The 12647-nt window shown below is 39.7% G+C and overlaps 1 protein-coding gene across 1 annotated transcript; it reads right to left on the bottom strand.

The window, feature by feature from the left end:
• Positions 1-571: 571 nt before the first annotated feature.
• LOC112197873 (probable proteasome inhibitor) lies at positions 572-3924 on the bottom strand. The gene is made up of 8 exons (XM_024338796.2): positions 3544-3924; positions 3310-3453; positions 3154-3222; positions 2198-2275; positions 2081-2112; positions 1919-1979; positions 1698-1775; positions 572-889 (listed from the first exon to the last, which is right to left on the bottom strand). Exons 1-8 carry the CDS (start codon positions 3879-3881, stop codon positions 817-819), a joined length of 873 nt encoding a protein of 290 aa, XP_024194564.1. The 5' UTR covers positions 3882-3924; the 3' UTR covers positions 572-816.
• Between the last annotated feature and the right edge of the window lie 8723 nt (positions 3925-12647).

Here is a 12647-nt window from a genome sequence, read left to right as displayed (position 1 = left end):
AAGGTCTTCCTTAATACTCAATTAAGTTTTAAAAAAAAAAACTATTTTACCCTCACTCCTATGTTACATAGAGAGAGAGGGAGGAAACATAGTGACAGTGGCTATAATTTATTAATTGAGTTGAGAGTAAAATGGTCATTTGCTGTAAATTGTGTAGGTAGGAATAAAAATCTGTTACTGAGGTAAGTGAGATAATTTTTACTTATTTTGGTGTTTTAGGTCAAAGACCCTAAATATAAATTAAGCACCTAGCCTGTCGCACGTTGACTGCCTCACCGCACGACAAGTGATGAGAGGGATTCAGGCATAAATATATACAACTGGGCATTAAAATCTATTTACAAATTAAAGCAGCTTATCTACAAGTGGAAACTTGCCACTTGAGGCTTAAGAATCAACCAGTGCTTCCACGGTTTATCCTCAATGCCACTTTTTTATCCTCACTCATAGAAAAGAAGGGAAAAAAAAAAACGACCCTGATACGATCATGGAGAAAAAGTCACAAGAAGTGTGTGACACACACGATAAAATCATTACGTTTAAGAAATAAGATCATCAGTATCAACATATATCATGCAGCCAAATTGAGAGGCAGCCACCACACTTGGCGACTATAAATTGCCAAATCATCACCCCACTAATTGAACCAAGCTAATTTCATACACGCTTATCATATGTTCACTATGGTCATTTTGAGATCTAAGATCGACAAAAGTGCATGTTAAGCTATTAAACATCCAGCCAAGTATATAAGATTTTTTTTTTTCTAAAGCGGAAGAAGTATTTTAACACAACATCATTCTTTTTTAACCACATCTAAATGAAATCAGAACCACTCCCAAAATGTTCCAAGTCTGGATGAGTGCCACCCCCCGGTCTCCGTGGATTCCTGTAACAAATAACACAAGGTCATACGCTTGGTCAAAAACTCAATAAAAAACCGTGGGCCTATTATTTCATTAATGTGCCACACATACTTCTAGAATGTAAGTACAGGCTAAGTACAAACCGATTGTGAACCAGCAGATAATATCTCAGTGACAGATAAGTACAGGCTAAAAAACCTAGAATAGTCAAAAGAAAGAAAATTGTTGTGTGCAATCAGAATTCTCACAGCTCCAACCAACCCTTCACGGGCTGGTCACATAACCACATATTGTGAGAGATTGGTTGTCCAAAATGATTTTAAATAAGAAAATTCCACAAACAAAAACCAAAGGAACACTACTGGTAAGTGCTAACACCTGAGAAACTACATTTTTTTTTTGGCATATTCGAAGATAGAAATAAAATTGGTTTCCGATTTAAATTCTGGCAGCTCTCTCAGCTGGAACCAGGCAATTTTATAACCAATTTAATTGCATCAGTTTTACATACGAGGAAAATTGAGTGAAAAAAGAAGAAGGGTAAAATCCGGACTTAATTGACCTCATTGAAAACTTCCAGCAGAGTTAATCAAAACAGAGTATCAGACTTTCTTCTACACCACAGGAATCTATCATATACCATTGAAAACATAGTGATAGCTGTGAATAATATCACCCTAATGACAGCTGTAGGGCATGTCACGATAATAACTAATATAAGCCAGCTGGAGGACTTTCCGGATAGCCAATAGAGCCCATGGCACAATATGTTCAGTGCCTCGTAATCAATTTAGGAAACTATTCTTGATTAGTAAATAAATAAACACATACCTTGCAAACCTATTGGGCTCAAAACCAGGAACACCAGGTGGCCCATAGGGGTCAAAACGAGCACCAGGAGGAACACCCCTGTTCCAAAATAAAATAATAAAAAATAAAAAATTAGAACAGTATTACATAGTAGAGCACATGCATGTGTTTCTGTTGTCTCCGTGTGTGTATGGGGTTTGTGAGAGAGGGAAGAGGCAGAGAATCAGTCTAAAACAACTCACGGTTGTCCTCCAGGAAACCCAGGCTCTCTAATGCCGCCAAACCACCGAGGATCATTTGGTCCTGTTTTCACATGAATGAACCGAGTCAGATAAAAATGGCATGTAATTTTTCCAGCATAGAGAAAAAAGAAACAAAGAAGGAAAGAAGATGATCTCACAAACCTAGAAGCATGCCTCCACCACCAAAATCACCTCTGATACATAAAAAGTGTTAAACTGAAATGGTAAAATGGGATTAACTAGCGAGGAAGAACAAAAAGACATGTATAAGCAAAGTACCTAGCAGGATACATTCCAGCACCAGGCCCAGGGAAACGATCACTATCACCTATAGGATTAACAGAAGGATAGACAATTCTGCAAAGGTAGAAAGCAACACTTTGAGCAGAAATATAATGTATTGTGGTAGGGATAGTTGAGCAGAAATGATACACATTAAATGCCTACTTTGTTGTTTGTTACCAAAATACCACAAATATCAGTGCAATATTTTGTATCTTGTTGATACATCAAAACCCCCCTTCACGGATGCACACTCAAAATTGGGGCCTCATGCTGAATCCTATAATCTTTAGGAGGCAGGAAAATCCAGCAACTTGCAAGGTAGGTACCATGAGGGGGTACAAACACCAGACCACATAGAAGCTAATGATGGTGGATCTCACAATGCTACTAACACCTATGTGGTAGTGCAATTTTGGGAAGAGAAATGGACTTCCATTAAAAGAAAGGAAAGGTCTATCATGTGAACACAATGTCAACATGCAAATTACTGACCATTTACGCTCATCTAACAAGGTTTAAGAAGCCAGTTACTGACCATCAAGAGTGAATTAATATCAAAAGTGCTCTTAAAGTCCTGCTAGAATCAAGACAATCAACTGAGGAGGTAAAATACATGGGAAACTAAGAATAATTCCTTAATCTTATAACCAAGAGAGTATAGGACAATCTTTTCAAGGAAAGCATTGACATACTGAATAGAGTTAGGATCTCCGCAAACATGGACTTCACACACACACACATAAATATGGCTTCAAAACTTGAATACAACAAAATGTAGGAAGCATCTCAGAACTGAAATCGAACTATCATGAAGATATATAAAAACTGCCACTTGTTACCATGCAATACATTTATCGGGGACGCAAAGGGGGGTTGCATTTATAATTGAATCATAAGAGAAACGATCAGGACTGCACCAACAAATTTGTACGCGTATATTTGAGAGAGACCTGGAAGGAAGTGGAGGATCCGAAGGTCGAGTAGGAGGCTCAGTAATTGATCTCTCACTTGTTTCTGAACTGCAAAGTTGCACCCACATAAAAGAACACAAACTGTCAGTAGCCTTACACAATTTGGTATCAGAATGAACTGAAACCCAAGTTTACCTTACGGGGGCGACGTTACTAGTTGAGGAACTGGAATCCAATTTAGACAAAAGTTGAGCGTCCAGAGTGTTGACCAGTGTCTCCAAATTTTTGAACTGTGAAGAGTAATTGCTGCCACTCTCTCCTCCAACATAGTCACCCACACTGCAAAATTGTAACAAGTCAAGTTAACCGAATGAAAAAGTCACAGAGAGAGAGAGAGAGAGAGAGAGAGAAGGAGGAGGAGGAGCCTACTTGATTTCGAGATGGAGCGAGTGAGAAGCCAAAGCATCCACGAACAATTTCTCGTTCATCACAAGGCATTTGACCAGTAACTTGTTCTTGTTTTCGGCGTTGGCGTAGACGAAAGCGTACTCGTCGTCAAGCTCGTTCCATCCATCAATTCCTACCTCATCGATTGGGGAGGAGGAGAGGAGGGCAGAATCGGAAAAAGCAGGAGGCCCGGTGGCGATGAGCTCGTACCCGGAGGCTACGAAAGAGGCGTGAACTGCAAAAGCAACCTTGTCGTTGTTGTTGCGGAAGGTTGGCCTCGCCGCTCTGATCACCGCCATCACCGACTTTTCGTTCGCCATATTTTTCTCTGATTTGCGTTTCTGAGATGCTTCTAGTGTCTTTTGACGAGGTAGGAGGTGCTGTGGTAATAAAGGACGAAACTGTAATTTCACAGTTGATTATTCGTAATGTTTGTTTGGTAAAAAATGGGGTTCCGTTTACTTTAATTGTAACATCCCGTATTTTCACTTACCCGTTTACTAGTCATTTGGATGGTAAACGACAACTGCTCTTACTTTTTACCCTAATTCGGTATTTTAGTGGCCCTAAAAGTTGACTTTTTGTTCGGGTCAAAATTTGAGGAAAGGTTCTTCATGAAAGTTGTAGGGGACGTTAAACCGAGCGCATGCATATGTGGTGCGTAAAAATCGGACTTAGTATGCAAGAGTTATGGCCAAAAATGTGAAGTTACTGTTCATGGTAATTTTTGATTAAAATAGAAATTTACCCAGGGTAGGTTTCCATTTCCGGAAACCCACCCTTCCTCTTCTCTCTCCTCTCCCCCGACCTCTCTCTTCTCCGGTTCGGCCATTTTTCTTCTCCCTTTCGATTTGCCACTTTCCGGCCACCAACCGGCGTGCCACCGGTCATCAGAGGAGCGCCTCCTCCCTCCGATCACCCTAGTAACCTTGGTTTTCGACGATTTGACCGGAAAAGCACGGATCGAAGCAAAATCCCCTCCGGCTGCAATTTGAGGTTTTTGCCGATTTCAGGCGGTTTCGGCCACCTCCGGTCCCCATCTCGCCGTCGAAGGTTCGGTTTTCATCACTGATCATTTCCCCTATGGCCTTGTATCACGATTTATTGTGTAGATGCCGAATCGACGAATTGAAATTCTAGGGTTCTTGAGGATTTCTGGGTTTTGTTCATTGATCGATTTCGGCCGTTTTTAATTGTTATTTGGGAATGTTGTAGTTGAGAAGTTGAATCAGTGTGTTGAGTAGGTGCCGCTGTCAAATTTTGGTGTCCATTGGAGTTGGTGGCAGTGGCGGCGCCGCCGCCACTGTGGGCGGCTGTAACGGCGGCTAGGGTAGCTTTTTAATTTCAATTTCTGGCTAGTTAAATTCTATAATTATCGTAGAGCTTGTATGTGAAGTTTGGTGAATTTTGGAGGAGTTTGGAATTGTTTGTGAATTTCCGAAATTTGGAGTTTTATGATGGAATTGTGGGAAATCCGGCCGTTGGATCTCCCTCGTTTTCGTTGTGGAATATATAAATTGAGGAATTGGTGTTGTGGAAGAGGTTTGGGGTGAATTTGAGAAGTAATGGAGATAGAGATTTTCGGATTTCGTTTAAGTTCGTAATTATTTTATCGGATTGCCGTTTACGGAAATATAATTGTGTACAGGGCAATGTCGCGAGCTATGGTTAGATGAAAGAACTCGTTTGCGTGGTTGCCCAATAGTACTGTGAGTGGACTTTTATTTTTAAATATTGATGCATGCAATTATTTTCTTAAATAATGCTCTAGTTTTAATCATATTACTTATTGAGCAAATGATTTGATTTTCGGAAATTCATCTCGGTTTATCTCGTGGATTTGCTCTTGATATTGAGTTTCAAAGGTTGATTATGATTTATAATATTATTTGATGAATTCCTTATTTCCGAGGTAAATTTCCGGAATTAAGCATATCCCTAATCACCGAGTTAAGCTCCTGGAAGATTTTTAAGATGAGTTTCGATGGAGTTGGATTTTCTCATTTATTTATTGACCTTTGGTTTTGGCATCGGGAATGCCTAATTAAGGATTTTGGATTTGGTTGGCTTCTTGGAGATTTTGAGAGATTTTTGGAAATGAGATTTACTTATACTAATTTCCGGTTTTGGTTACGGATATAAGAATATTTTGGGCGTGTGGGACACGCCGTCGATTTATTCCTATTTCTCACTGATCCATTTTGAGATTGAGAGTAATCTTGGCGTGCGGGGTCACGTCGTTGAATACATGGTTTCTATCTCGTGAGAAATATGGGGAAGCTACATAGATTTACTGGTTTTCGATGATTTTTCCTCACCATACGCGGGTTATGTGATTAGGTCTCCTCCTCACTGACTTTGTGTTGGTGAGTGGCAGTTGAGGTAGCTTGTTCTCCTCCTCACCTACTTTGTGTTGGTGAGTGGCAGTAGAGGTGATTTATTCTCCTCCTCACGTGGGTGGCAGTCGAGGTCATTTGGTCTCCTCCTCGCACAATCTATGTGTGAGTGGAAGTTGAGGTTATTAGTTCTCCTCCTCGCACAATCTATGTGTGAGTGGCAGTTGAGGGTAGGTAGAGCCTGAGAGGCTCCATTTCCCGTATGGTGATATCTCTTCCTTATATCTTACCATTTCTCGACTAGTGGGGCCTAGTCTGATTTCCTTGTAACCAGCGGGGCTGGTTTTATCCTGTCGAGTATCGGAGTTTCGATCTTTCCTCTCGGTTGTTTGTGACTAGCGGGGCTAATCGGTTTTTCTTGAGCAGGGCTTCTCGTGAATTGTTTTCTGAATCGTTTCATGCATCGAGAGTTTTTAAGGAAATATATATATGGGAAAGTATAAAATCCACTTGGTTTAAAAATTGTTTATTTTTGTCCACTCACGCTAACGTATTTTATGTACTTTCCCCTGGGCCCTTCGATTTCAAATGCCCAGTTTGCAGGCGAATTGGTTGAGGTCGGGCTTACACGGAGTTGAGGCATAGTCAACAGCATGGCTTCCGCATCTGTCGTTGAATTAGGTTTTCCTCTTATACCTTTCTGTTAGAATTGCTCTGATTACTTATGGGATTTATGATATTTGAGTTGGGATGCGTGTTTTGTGAATTGGAGACTGATGTTGATTTGGGGAGCAGGGTGGCTCCAGGAGCATAAGGATGAATTGATTGAGGAGTGTAAATGTTTTCTACAGGTTTGGGTAGCCCATTTTAGGGGAAGTTCGGCCAAATTTTTGGTAGAATTTCTTCTAAGGTGGGCCCCGCAGGGTCACTTCGGATTTCAAGGTGAAATCCGGGGCGGGTCCTGTCATTAGTAATGCTCGGTTGATCATCTGAAGGTCTGCTCACTTAAGGGACAGTTAAATGAGGGACGAGTGAATCTGACGGCTGAAAATAAATGTATAGTGTTAAGTTGTTATAATTCCTGTGGTTTAAATGCATTTGTCACTCACGGTCCCTTAAAACTGTCTCTTAAGTGAGTAAATATGTGATTATTTGTATCCCAAAACAAAGGTTGATTGGTATCTGTTGGTGCTTTTAAACTTAACGTTGATGGCTCTAGAAGTGGCAACTTTGGAAAAATTGGTACAGGTGGTGTCATTCGAAACTCTGATGGGAGCTGGATTAAAGGTTTCCAAGCCAATTTGGGTATTGGGGAAGTTCTTCATGCCGAATCATGGGGCCTGTACTAAGGTCTAAAGCAAGCTCATAACTGTGGAATTAGTGTGTTGGAGATCGAAACTGATTCTGCTATCTTGGTTAGACTTATTATTAACAGTGATATATCATTGCATCCCCTTGGCTCTCTTATCTCTTGCTGCAAAAATCTGCTTGCTCAGTTTCAATCTGTGTCTCTGAAACACATTTATAGAGACAGTCTCGATCACCTGGTCAGTTGCTGACCAGGGATCATTTACTCACTTACCGTCCGATTGAAATCAGACGGTTGACAGATATCTGAATTTTGGGGGAGGAGATCTGTCAACCGTCCGATTGAAATCGGACGGTAAGTGAGCAAATGATTCCTGGTCAGTTGCTGACCAGGTGATCGGGATCGTTTATAGAGAATGGCAATGTTGTTGTTGATTGTCTTGCAAAGAACAACATTACCCATGACTATGGAACTATTGAATTTGAAGATCCTCCCTCTCATGCCTTGCAAGCTTATTTAGATGATATGGACTCTGTTGCTAGAGTTAGAAAGTCCAGGAACAGACCTGCTGATAGGTCTTCTAGTTAATTTGCTCCCTTTGCTCTTTGTTTTTGCCTTTTAGGCCCCTTGTAACCAAAAAAAAAAAAAACAAAGGTTGATTATTCTAAAAAAAAAAAAAAGAAAAAAAAATTGAGTCATATGGTTAGAGTTTGGATCCATCAACTTATGGTAATCGACCTGATTCACACTCAATCTTACGAAAAATATACAATTTCACAGCAGATCGACCATTCATTTCGCTACATAACACCTAATTGTTTAATGAAAAATAATTAGCCTCTCACTAATCTGTTATCTCTACTTTATGATTGTTGATTCTAGCCTCCTCTCTTCTAGTTCTTTTCTAGTACCATGCTCGATGGCCTTGCTATTATTTATGCTTTTTTTTTTTTTTTTAATTACATCAATAACTCATAATTATAACAATTAATTTTTTGTTAGTTCGACTCACTCACGACCCTCACTTACGGGAAAAAAAAATATGGGTTAATTACATATAAGTGCATCTTTAAATTTTTTTTAGCCATAAGGCAAATTTCCTTCATAAGGTCACTAGATTAAGACCCTGTTTGGAATTGCTTCACTTTAAAAAAAAAAAAAAATTTGGGTTAAATACTTGTTACTCCTCAAACTTTCCCCCGAAAAATAGTTTAGTCCCTCGCCTTTGAAATTAAACTGGATGGTCCTTATTCTCTCTAATTCTCGCACAACAAGTCCACGACAAGCCCAAAATGACTATTATACCCTCACTTCCTCTTTTTATTATTTTTCTCTATTTTTTTTAATTTTTCTCTCCTTTTTTTCCTTTTTTATTCTCTCTCTCTCTCTCTCTCTCTCTCTCTCTCTCTCTCTCTCTCTCTCTCTCTCTCTCTCTCTCTCTCTCTCTCTCTCTCTCTCTCTCTCTCTCTCTCTCTCCCCGTGCCTTACGATGATGGTAATGAAAAATTACCATCTGTTCTCCTTCATGTTTCTTCTCCTCCTCTACGCCAAGCACTACAAGTGCGGCAGCTTCGTCATCGGAGGAACCACCGACTCCGGACCTCCCAGCGGGGCGGGTCTCTATAAAAACTCCGAAATCGACCAGGCCGTCGTCGAGGAGTGCATCGACACGTGGCTCCACGCCCACTCCACCTGCCCGCTCTGCCGCTACCGGGTCGACCCGGAAGACATCCTCCTAATCGAAGACGCCAGAATCCTGCACTACCAGAACAGCTAGCCCTAGCCTCCCCACCAAAACGACGTCGTCATCAACATCGAAACCGACCCGTGAATCTGCCGCGTCTCGGGGCGCCACTCCTCCGCCTTGGACCAGCGACCCGACTCCTCCTCTCACTACAATACGTCGTCATTCCGGAGGTCCCTCGACAGCTGGACCTGGTTCCAGAAAAAAAAAAAAAAAAAAAAAAAAAAAAAAAAAAAAAAAAAAAAAAAACCGAACCCGCCGCCGCCGTCGGAAGCCAAGAACATCCGAGAAAAGATGGCCTCCTTTCAAGCCATGATAAAACAGGTGGCGGCTGTGAAACAGACGTTGCAGCAATGTCTGGTCTGGTTCTGGTACCTAGATGGTAATGAAAAATTACCATCGTCGTAAGGCACGGGGCGGGAGAGAGAGAGAGAAAGAGAGAGAGAGAGAGAGAGAGAGAGAGAGAGAGAATGAAAATAAAAAGGAAAAAAAGGAGAGAAAAATAATAAAAAGAGAAAGTGAGGGTATAATAGTCATTTTGTGCCTGTCGTGGACTTGTTGTGCGAGAATTAGAGAAAATAAAGACTATCTAGTTTAATTTCAAATGCGAGGGACTAAACTGTTTTTCGGGGAAAAGTTTGAGGAGTAACAAGTATTTAACCCAAAAGTTTTTATTCAAAATTTTAGATTTTATTATGTTTGGTAAATAAATAAAAAACAGCTTTAATTGAAAGTTATAGGTCACTGGCAACAGATTTTAAAAGTAACCTAGAGGTTACTTTTAGAAGCTGCTGTAGATCAAAACATACTCTGCAATTGTTTTATGTATTGACAGCACTTTTAAAAATATTATTTACCAAACACGAAACTATTTTAATTCACAACTGATTATTCTCACAACACAGCAGTAGCAGTTTTTTTTAAAAGTCACAGCAATCCCAAACTAGCCCTAAAAAGGGTGTTATATTTTGGATATTAAAAATCAATATATTTACATAAATGCCACTAGAGTACAAAATCAACACTCATTCTCTCTCTCTCTCCTCTCCAGCGAGGTCTCCGGTCAACTCCGGTGAGTCTCCGACTAACCTCTGGCGAACTCCGACGGGTCTCCAGCCAACCTCTGATCAACTTCCGGTCAACTCCGGCGACCACAAAAGCTACTGTAGCTAGCAACAAAAGGTACTCTGATAAGATTTCCGGTAACCTCCTGCGATGTCACAGAAGCTACTATCACTAACAACAAAAGCTACTGTCACTAGCAACAAAATCTATTTTGATGAGATTTTCGGCAACCTCCGATGAGATAACAAAAGTTACTATCACCAACAACAAAGCTACTTCTTACCAAAAAAACCTATGCTCCCCAAAACAAAAAACTACTATCTCCACCAACAAAAGCTACTGTCACCAATACCAAAAGCTACTCTCACCAGCAACAAATGCTACTTTCACCAACACTAGAAAACTACTCTCACCAACAGCATAAGCTGCTTTCACCAACACCAAAAGCTACTCTCACCAACAACAAAAGTTATTGTCACAAACACAAACGAGCTAATCTCACTAACATTAAAGAGTTACTCTTATATCAAAAACCACTCTCACCATCAACAAAAGCTACTCTCACCAAAGCAAAAAACTACTATCACCACTGCAAAAAACTACTTTCACCACTGCAAAAAACTACTTTCACCACCGCAAAAAACTACTTTCACCACCGACAAAAGCTACTCTCACCAATGTCAAAAACTACTATCATCACCACAAAAAACTACAATCATCACCACCAAAAGTTACTCTCACCAACAACAAAATATAGTCTCATCAACATAAAAAACTCTTCTCACCAACAACAAAACGCTACTTTCACCAAAACCGATAGCTACTCTCACCAACATTGAACACCGCTTCACTTGCTCTCTTTCTGAAAATATGCAAGTGCAAGACAAATATTGCCAGAATTGAACCACAAAAACAAAAATACAAACCAGAATAAAACACCATCAGAAACATAGATACCATAACATCAAAATTGAACAATGAGGCATAAAATAAAGATCCAATTTCATTTCCTTCTTAACAGAAACTTCAGCAATTCTCATTCTGTCCTACAATTATGATCTAATCCAATTAGAAAACCACAATGGATCTACAACATTATATAGGCAATAAGTAATAATCATTTCGAATAGAGATCAAACTGAAACAATTTCAATCACAGGAACTAATCTGATGATTTGTTAATACGAGATCAAGGATAACAATGCCAAAATTCACCAAATCAAATTACAGAGTAAGAGAACGGAGACCTGAGGTTCCAGGCTTCTGGCCGTCGAACATCATCATCTGGATCCACGACCTTAGCTCACTGAAGCTTCTTGGCTGCGGCAGCGCGACGCTTTGGACTCGCTTGCGTTTGACCGCGTTCGTCCACGACTATGAAACCTCAACTTCGTTGTCTCCGACAACCGCTTTCTTCATCGCCGGAGAGATTTGAGTTGGACTCCAGTGAGGTAGCTCCGATCGGAGCTTCTTCATCGTTGTCGTCTTCAAGTGTGGCGGTGCCGTTTTGAGGTTTTGTAAGCTTGGATCGATTGGAATCTCACCAGATCGGAGGCTGTGGTCGCCAAAATAGGGGCGGCGAGGGGAGGGGGGGTGTGGTTAGAGCGTCATGTAGGTGGACGTCGGAATTGGAGGCGGAGACCAAAGACGTGAAAATCTGTGGTTGAGAGAGAGAGAGAGAGATGTAAGGGCGTAAGGCTGACGGAATTAATTGGGTTTCTTAAGAGGGTAAAATTGTCAGGAATGAATTAATTAGTGGAAGCAAGTGGTCTTATTTGTATAAAAAAAATTAAGTGGTCTTATCACTAATTAAAGTTTCAAAAGATTACTTGTGTGTAATTTTCTAAAAAAATATCACTAAACTACCAGATTTGCTCACTTGGGGATAATTTTAAAGGAGTGTGATGGACAAATGCATCTCAACTACATATATTAAATAGGGAAAATATCACAAATGATCACTGAGTTATGACCCATTCGACACTTAACTCACTGTATTTTCAACAATATCACTTAACTCACTCACTTTTACATATGTCTTTTATTTAACTCACTGCAGTTAATTATATTGTTAGAAGCCGTTAAAATTGAGGTTATATTTGTCAAAACACTTTAAAATGCATTTCTAACTTTAAAAATTGAGGGTATATATTTTTTTTCAAATTATATTTAAATTAAAATAGAATCTTTTTTATTCCAAAAATTTTAAAAAATTGAAAAAAAAATCTGATAAATTTTTTTTTTTTTAAAGTTAAAAATGTATTTTTAAGTGTTTTGACAAATATACCCTCAATTTTAACGGCTTCTAACAGTAGAATTAACGGTAGTGAGTTAAGTGAAAGACAGATGTAAAAGTGAGTGAGTTAAGTGATATTATTGAAAATACAGTGAGTTAAGTGTCGAATGAGTCATAACTCAGTAACTATTTGTGATTTTTTGCCTATTAAATAACAACTTAAAACTGTGCATTTATTTTCAGCCGTCAGATTCACTTGTTGCTTACAATCCCTTAAAAACTGTCACTTAAGTTAGGCGAGCAGTCTTCACTAAACTACTAAACAGTGGTGGGCTCTACGCTTTAGAAATGGTAGAGATGATGCAAAAAATATTAGACGATACGAGTTTTTATCGT

The sequence above is a fragment of the Rosa chinensis genome, chromosome 4 (assembly GCF_002994745.2).
Source record: "Rosa chinensis cultivar Old Blush chromosome 4, RchiOBHm-V2, whole genome shotgun sequence".
In the NCBI taxonomy this organism is placed as follows: domain Eukaryota; kingdom Viridiplantae; phylum Streptophyta; class Magnoliopsida; order Rosales; family Rosaceae; genus Rosa; species Rosa chinensis.
Note: the sequence above shows the minus strand (reverse complement) of the source record. Positions and strands in the feature narration are given on the sequence as shown.